Source organism: Danio aesculapii, chromosome 5 (genome assembly GCF_903798145.1).
Source record: "Danio aesculapii chromosome 5, fDanAes4.1, whole genome shotgun sequence".
Classification (NCBI taxonomy): Eukaryota; Metazoa; Chordata; class Actinopteri; order Cypriniformes; family Danionidae; genus Danio; species Danio aesculapii.
The window spans coordinates 7,363,998-7,372,654 of record NC_079439.1 but is presented as its reverse complement, the minus strand read 5'-3'; the positions used below and the strand labels follow the sequence as shown (position 1 = coordinate 7,372,654).

Genomic DNA, 8,657 nt, shown 5'->3' with positions numbered 1-8,657 from the left:
TGAACTTCAACTATGAAAACTGGACTGACACAGTTTCTAGAACTTCTATGTTAATCTGCTTTGACACAATCTACATTGTAAAAGGGCTATAGAAACAAAGATGAACTGAATTAGCAATCATTAAAAAGTTAAAAACTCACCTGCTTATGGATATCCAGCAAACAGGAGCACCATTTTGATTCAACACAACAAATCTACTCATGTGCATTCATGAACTCACCTCTGAATCAAGAACAGTCTAAAATGTAGAACAAAATGACTTTATTAAAACATTTTCTCATATTAAAATATAATATTTAGGAAACGCACTCCCACATGGGCTAAATCTGACAGGTACTACTTTGTCGAATTCCTCTTGAGCGCCACAGGCAGAGTGAGAAAATCTTCAGCCAGAATGACTACTGTTCTGGAACCCTGCAGCACCAGCTCAGCTTGTCTCTTCAGCTCTGAAACGTCATCATCATCATCATCTCGCCGCAGGCTTTCAGGTTTGTATCGTTGACTGAAGTGGTGGAGCACCAGTGTTTTCGCCTCACATGTGAGCGCCACAGCCGCAGCCATGCCAGGAGTGCTGTGTCCATGTTCAACAGCCTTCTCCTGCTGCCCATTCTCCAGTGTGGCCTCGTGCACCAGAACATCAGCACCGTAACACGCCTGTTTAAAACCCTCACCCAGTGGGGCACTGCAGTCCCCAAAAACACACACTTTCCGGCCCTTCAGTGGCGGCTCCAGCACCTCACCAGCTGTCAACACACGGCCACTATCTAGAGTCACCGACTGTCCGTTCTTCAGACGCCCGTATAGAGGGCCCGGTTTCAAACCTGGAAATACGTAAGCAAATGTTATAAGTATGACAAAACTATGGTTCATATTCCTTAAAACGTAGGGGGCGCCCTTATATGGTCTGCAATGGAAACTGTATGTCATCTGGTGGTCATGTTTGGTACTGCAGCCAAACAAAATCTTACTAAAAGCTCATTTTTTAAGATATCAACTTCAAATTTGGAATATAATTTGCTCAGATATAATAATGAACCCCGACAGGTTTATCGGACACCCGACATTAAGCAGAGCACTTTTGTATAAGACTGAAGGGCTTTATTTTGAGAAAACAACCATCTTGGATGTACTTTTTAATAGTTTATTAATTGCTTAAACTAAGCTGACAGAAACAAAAAAAAGTGAATAGAGTATGCACTAACCTGCGAATTATTCACTCACAAGATGGCGCCAAACAGTCAAAAATGCAAAGCTGACAGAAACAAAAACAGCTGATGGAGTATACACTAACCTGCAAATTCAGTCACAAGATGGCGCCAAACAGTCAAAAAAAGATCTTCATACTGCAAAGTCGTGACGATATTTAATTATTGATCGTGGGCCACAAATATCGTTATCGTGATCATTATACGATTAATCGTGGAGCCCTAGTGTGCGGTGTGAATGTGTGCCAGTGGAAGAGAAGCTGGAGGAGGTAGACCTTTGCTGTGCATGACATGCAACTTGTACACACACACGTGTTGCTTAAGTCTAATTAAGTCTTAAGTGTTGCTTTAGCTAATACAACCTGTATATAATGTTGATAGTACATCCATCTGTAAATATCACCATAGTTTTTCTATAACTGCGCTTTATAACTTATACCTGTCTCCTGCACTTGCTGCTATTGCACTGCTGGTTAGACCGAAACTGCATTGTACTTGTACATGTGTAATGACAATAAAGTTGAGTCTAAGCTTATCTAATTAAGTCGACTTTGCTAAAGTATTTGTATAATATTTCTAATAATGCCATAGCTTTCTACCCAATTAGGTTAATTAAGTAATGACTAGAAAAAAACAAATGCTTGATCAGGGCCCGGCCCGAAGATAGTTGCAGGAAATATCAGCCTGACCCCGGTCAAGTCTGGGCTCAGGCAAAGAATCTAAACTCTAATGTAAATGCTTGTCTGTCAGTACGATGTTCATGCCTGTTTGGCGCCATCTTGTGACCTATCCTGCTTATTGCATGGCTACTTGTGACAAAACTAAACGATTCAAAACACTGACCAGAGCTGTATTAATTTACTTAACATTAAACATAAAAGACAAATTGACATAAATGACACTTTTTAAAAATAAGAGCATAACAAGACACCTTTAAATAAGTCACCTGGGAAACAGTTGAGTTTTACCATTGATTATTACGCCAGAATGAGAGTAAAGTTCCTAGCCACATCAACCAACAAAATAGCAACTTTTCATTTTCCGTCTGTCTTAGTACACAACGTAACTGCAGAAACGTCAAGCTTTTATCAAATATCACAACTCTTTGGTCATGTTTGAGTGAGATGCTAATGGTCTAATCCGATTCAATGACTTATGCTAAGCTAAGCTAAAAGTGCTCCTGCCAGACTTGGAGATCGGTTAAATCGATAAAAAAATGGTAATACTAAACTGTTTAAAGGTCCCGTGAAATTAAAATTAGTTTTAGTCTGTTAGTTTTAAGGATATCTATATGTTGGTGTGCTCCAAAACGGTGACAAAATTCAAGTTTAGGAGATATAAAACTGATATAAACATCCAAAGCACGCAGTTGTTCACCTTTCGCCTAAATGGATCAACAGTTTTATTCACATCACCTCACTTCGGTTTCTAATCAAATCTTGACCAATCAAATGCTCTCTAATATCTGACATGCCCCGCCCCCTTCTCATTTGCTTTTCATTTAATGCACTTGATCTCAACCACTCTCACTGGCAGAGCTGTGAGAAAAACAACACACTATTGGCAGTTTTTTTCAAAAGGGGAGGAGCTACTCTATGCCCCACCCTCTCTTCATTTTTCTGTTGAGATTACATCAAACATCGAATAAAAATGCACATTTTAAAGCACTTAACTCAAGTGGAGCGGTGAAATGAGTATGTTTCCCCCCCAAAAAGTGGAGTGTCTTCATAACTTTAATGAGTTACCTAGTTCTTTCAGCAGGTCTGTGTTTAGCCGTCCCGGACGTTCTCTCTCTTCCACAGAGAAGCCGAATGATGGGACTCTGTGGAAGAGCTTAAATGCTTTAACCACAAACTGTTTGTCATCAATGAGGTGGTAACAATCTGTGTCGGGGTCTGGATGTACAGTTCTGCCGGGACGCTCCTGCGGATGAAGTGTCTCGCTGGCGGTGGTCAAAGCAGGACTGAGACGCCCCTCTTCAGGACACTGCTCATCGGACGGTTGCAGTTCATGCACAGCATACGGGAAGAGCAGCTGCGAGCCAGACAACTGTAACGCCACACGGATGAAGAGTCTTAGTCCTCGCGGGCCGTAAATGTCCACACAGGGCGGAGGCTGATCCGGCTGAGGGTTCAAATTCAGACTGATGGTGCACAGCAAACCAGGAAGACCAAACAGATGGTCTCCATGAAGGTGGGATATGAACACCTTGCTGATTTTACCTGAATAGAGAACATGGGAAATAGTTATTGTGCTAGATATGAAACTTAATAGCTAGCAAGGATGTCTTAAACTAATATAAGCAACAGACTGTTTTTTAGGGCAACCATAAAAATGTAACCATTTGAAGTAAATGTTGTTAGTTTTATAATTATTTAAACATTTACATTCATAAATAAATGATTAAATAGAAATTAAATACAGATATCTTATCTTTAAATATTTGTATTATAAGAATCGATGTCAAATTATATAAAGACAAACAGTAAAGTCAATTTTATTTAACAGAAATGTGTATTTTGACATTAAAAGCTTTGAATTTGAACTTTATGAATCCGCATAAATTTAAATATATAGGAAAAATTAAGGAAAGTACTAAAATACTAAAACTATATTCATGTAAAAAAGGCGGTAATAATAAATACTAGCGTTATACTTTAAAGTCTGCAATAACTCAAAATTTACCATGTTTATTTTTTTATAATTATTTTTCAGGGGTTTTTCACCTTTATTATGATAGGACAGTAGAGATTTCAGACATTGGGAGCAGAGAGAGGGGAAGGATCGGCAAAGGACCTTGAGCCGGGAATCGAACTCGGGTCGCCGTGAGCACATCGGTGCTATATGTCGGCGTACAATACCACTAGGCTATTGGCGCAAACTACTATGTTTATTTTGATAGTGCACAGTATGTTTACATGAACACTAATAATCTGATTTTAATATGATTATGACAACACTAAGAGTTGAACGTGTGAACAGCGATTTTTGATTAATTTAATTTTAATCTATTGTTAAGCTCATAATCGAACTAAAGAGAAATCGATTTAAGACTTGTGCAATATAACGATATTAGTGACATTATTGAAGTGCAGTACAGACATGTAAACACCTTAAACTATTTCCATCATGTAGGACTTTTTCACTGCGTTTTGCGACAGTATAGTCTATACACACGGCTGTCTGACACTATTATCTGCACCTACCGAGCCAGCGAAGACCACAGACACCTGCATCGCGAAATACGGAAGTTGTTTTTTTTCTCCCATTCAGCGGTATGAAAGTGCCAAACTGCAGTTAAAGTCGACAAATTAAAAATGAAACACCCGAAATTACATGAAACTCTGGAGGAAATGCGGAATGCGCAGTGACGCAATGACGTTAATCGAATTATGCGCTATAACATGTAAAACGGAATCATGAAAGGAACAATCAAAAAGCAGCTCATGTAAACACCTTCATCATATTATTGTCTTAATTAGATTAAAGCAAATAATTCGATTACTGATGTCCATGTAAAGGAAGTCAGTGTTAGTAGTAGTTCATTTAAGGTTTTAGCTTCAACGCTTGACAGAGGGTGTGTCGAGCCCCGTGAAGGAGATCCAGATGTTTTGTTTACCTCATGATTAAAGTTGTTGCACGTCCGCCGGTTCCCGCCTTTGAATGAGCGAGTTTTAGCTACATGTACACTAAGGTAGCGTTCAGAAAAACAAACTTCTGAGGATCATACCCTCAGTATACTCACTTGTTTTGGTGATTAAACGTCCCTAATTTATGTGTATTCACGTCTTCTTTAACGATATACTAAATGTTTGTTTAACTTGCATCTTAATTTGTTGCAGTTGGTGCATTTTTGTTTAACTTGTGCCATTCCACACCCTGTGACGACCGCAGCAACTGTGAGAACATTTCGTGAGTTTTTCGAAGATCACAACAAATCAGCTGAATAAGGTCTCATTGAAACATTCAAGTAAAATGATAAAACAGCATGGAATAAATTTGAATGAATAAATGAAAAAATTAAATAATTTGTTTAAATATTGTCCTTTTTAAATGAATAGTTCACCCAAAAAAATTAAAATTGTCATCATTTACTCAATCTTTACTTGTTTCAAACCGGTTTGTCTTTTTTATTCTGTTGAACACAAAAGAAGATATTTCAAAAAAAGCTGAAAACCTGTAACCATTGACTTTTTTTGGAAGTCAATAGATACAGGTAACTGATGTTTAGTATATATATATATATATATATATATATATATATATATATATATATATATATATATATATATATATATATATGTGTGTGTGTGTGCGTGTGTGTATAGCTAATGAATCAAAGAAACATTGACATTTCTTTGCCTACTTTTATTATAAATTTGGATTGGATGGGTAATAGTACACCACCTTTTTAGGACTACACTACTGAACATGACCATGTTCATTTTAATTTATTTTTTTAAAAGTAAATTAACTAAATTAAAAAGTAATTTTCATTGCATTTAAAAAAGTAACTCAAATATAATTACTCATTTTAAAAATAATGTGTTAGTTTAGTCATAACTTAGAAACGTAATTTTATTACTTAACTCACACTTGTAATGCGTTACCCCCAACACTGATAATCTGTGCCACAAAAAAGTTCCACAGAAAAAAAAGGTTACTTTGGTAATCTTTAATCAAAATCTGACATAATGCTTCTGTTTGGAAAGACAGGCCTTCGATTATGACATCAGCTTGATGGCTTGGGCAAAATATGCTTAGTCATGCCCAGGGGTGTTGCTAGAGTCGAAAGGGCTAAGTTTTGGTGCGTTACTGCCACCTCTGGTGAAACTTGCTTGAGGGAAAGATGACTGAGGGAGAGGAGTTATTTCAGAAACAGGATTCCTCATGACCATACCTCGAGAAGTACATGTTACGATGCAATAATTTAATTTCTGATGCTGTGCTCAAAAAATAACAATACTTTAGTATATATATACACTATGATGCTTATTCCAAAATATTTCCCTGAACTATAAATTACTATCATTTTAAATGTGAAACACCTGGTTTTATTGGATTTTTCTGTTTTAGCTGTTATATACTATAATGCGTTTCTGTTTAGTACAGCATATTATTTGCAGTAAATAGCTGAACTGAACTATTATGCCTCATATGTTTCATTGACAGTTTTATTGATCTCTAATATATGGTTGACAAGGATTTAAGTTGCTTTGATTTAAAAATGAAAACTGTAAAAAAATAGCTTAGATGTAGCTAATCTATTTTTGTCATGTAATCACATTTCCTAGGGGGTAGATTTTACTGTTGTTAAGCTACATTTTAAATGGCACCAAGGTTAGCCCTTTTTTTAGATTTAATATAAGTGTTTTGCGTCTCCAGACTGTGTCTGTAAAGTTTCAGCTCAAAACACCCATCAGATTATTTATTATACCTTTTATTAAATTCCTATTTATACATTTTTTCACTGGGTGGCGGTTTTGGTGTACTGCTCCTTTAAGGCTAGTCCTCCCCGCCCACCGTTTCTATGTCCCTTTCAGCGTGCCTTAATCTCTTCCCTCGGCTGCGTCAGACAACAGACAGACTTAAAGGAAGCAGATCTCACGTAGCGTTTGTGAGAAATACTACAGTAAGAACTTTACCTATGAGTATTTGTTGTGCAGTTGCATCGATGAGCAACACGTACACACACAGACAGACAAACAGAGCGCGATTAGCTTTGCACTCTGTTTGCACGCATATGTGACAGGATACAGGTTAATCTCCACTGCTGTATGGATATATCTTATATTAATGTACAAAATAAACCTGATTTAACGTCCACAAACCGGGACTGAAGCGTCTTCCTTTATAATTGTTCTGACACGCGGCTGTGCTGATGAAGTAAAGCTGAAGTAAATCTCTGTAATTCATTACACACATGCTCTGTTTTAAAACATGTTAAACTTGTGAAACTCACTCTTGATCACATCTGATGAAGATTGATGATCCTATCAAACTGAACACACCTTTTATTCCCGGCTGCTTTGCGCACGTCTGGTCTTGTTGATATGATTATACACGTGACTACCGGGACATGTTAATACACTCAGCTGTCAATCAATTTGGTGGGCGGGGGACCGCACCACCACCTTTTTGTCATAACCAGTGTTGGGGCTAACGTATTACGAGTTTTACAATAATTGTACGTTTCTAAGTAACGAGTAAAGAGTAAAAACGCATTACTTCTATAAAGAAGTAATAATATTTGAGCCACCTTTTGGTTTAATAAATTAACTTTTAAAAAATAAATTGCTGAATTAAAATTAAAGTAGTCACAATAAGGTACAGTCAATGAGAGAATGTGTTCATTATTTTAAACGTATCGACGAAAAGGGGGTTGTCTCAATGGACAGTGATTTTACTGAAGACAAAATTAGTTTAATGTACAAAAGTAGCAAACACTTGGCTTTGAACTTTTAATAATCTGTGGATATGGCATGTAGAGTTCTGGGCCTCAGCCAGTCAGAAAAAGTAACTCAAAAGTAACGCAACTCGTTACTTTCCATAAAAAGTAACCAAGTAAAGCCACTAGGTACTTTTTGGGGGAGTAACTCAATATTGCATTACTTTCAAAAGTAACTTTCCCCAACACTGGTCATAATAACAATCGTCATCCCGCGCTCCCAACATGAAAAAGGTTGATGACCCTAAAATATTACCTTATATCTATTTATATATATATCTATATATATATATATATATATATATATATATATATATATATATATATATATATATATATATATATATTCTCTTTTTTTCTGACAGACTGCTGAGATTCATTATGTCACTGACAACTCAACAGTAGAAACCTGCCAAAACACAGAGACCCGTGTCAGAGAAAAGCAGCGGCAGTGAGTGAGAGTCTGACCGGCTCTGAGCGTGCTCTTCATCAGCTGGATCTGCGTTCCCTCCCCGCAGTCGAAGAGCCAGTTTTCCCCTTCAGTCCTCAACACGAGAGCGGACGCGCCGCGGTGCGGAGACGGGTACGCGGAGCCGGTCCCGAGGAACGTCACATCCATCGACATCTTGCAGAATTCTGCGCATTTACCAGTTTAGTAACACATAATCAATGTCAGGGGGAAAAACACCAGCGTTAACCATGGCTATCAGCTGAGCCACGACTGACTGGAGTCTGTTACACACGCGTTCTGATATCAACATCCGGGGTACGACGAGGACGCGCCTGATGAAGAGCAGACATGCGTAGAAGACTACGGACTGTTGTAAAAGTTGAAGTTTTACCACTTATCTATTACTAGTCTAAATAGATCAGTGAGTTTTACTCCTTTTAAAGGCATCATCTTTATTTTGTGCCTAAATATATGGATTTGTATGTATTTTATGTTTTTTTAACTAGTTCATAACTAAATTACTTCTCTTTGTAATTGTTTTTTTATTGTGACT

At 37.4% G+C, this 8,657-nt stretch overlaps 1 protein-coding gene across 1 annotated transcript; it reads right to left on the bottom strand.

The window, feature by feature from the left end:
* Nucleotides 1–246: 246 nt before the first annotated feature.
* On the bottom strand, nucleotides 247–8,412 carry elac1 (elaC ribonuclease Z 1). The gene is made up of 3 exons (XM_056457306.1): nucleotides 8,122–8,412; nucleotides 2,951–3,427; nucleotides 247–821 (listed from the first exon to the last, which is right to left on the bottom strand). The coding sequence occupies exons 1-3, from the start codon at nucleotides 8,276–8,278 to the stop codon at nucleotides 337–339; spliced, it is 1,119 nt and encodes a 372-aa protein (XP_056313281.1). The 5' UTR covers nucleotides 8,279–8,412; the 3' UTR covers nucleotides 247–336.
* Between the last annotated feature and the right edge of the window lie 245 nt (nucleotides 8,413–8,657).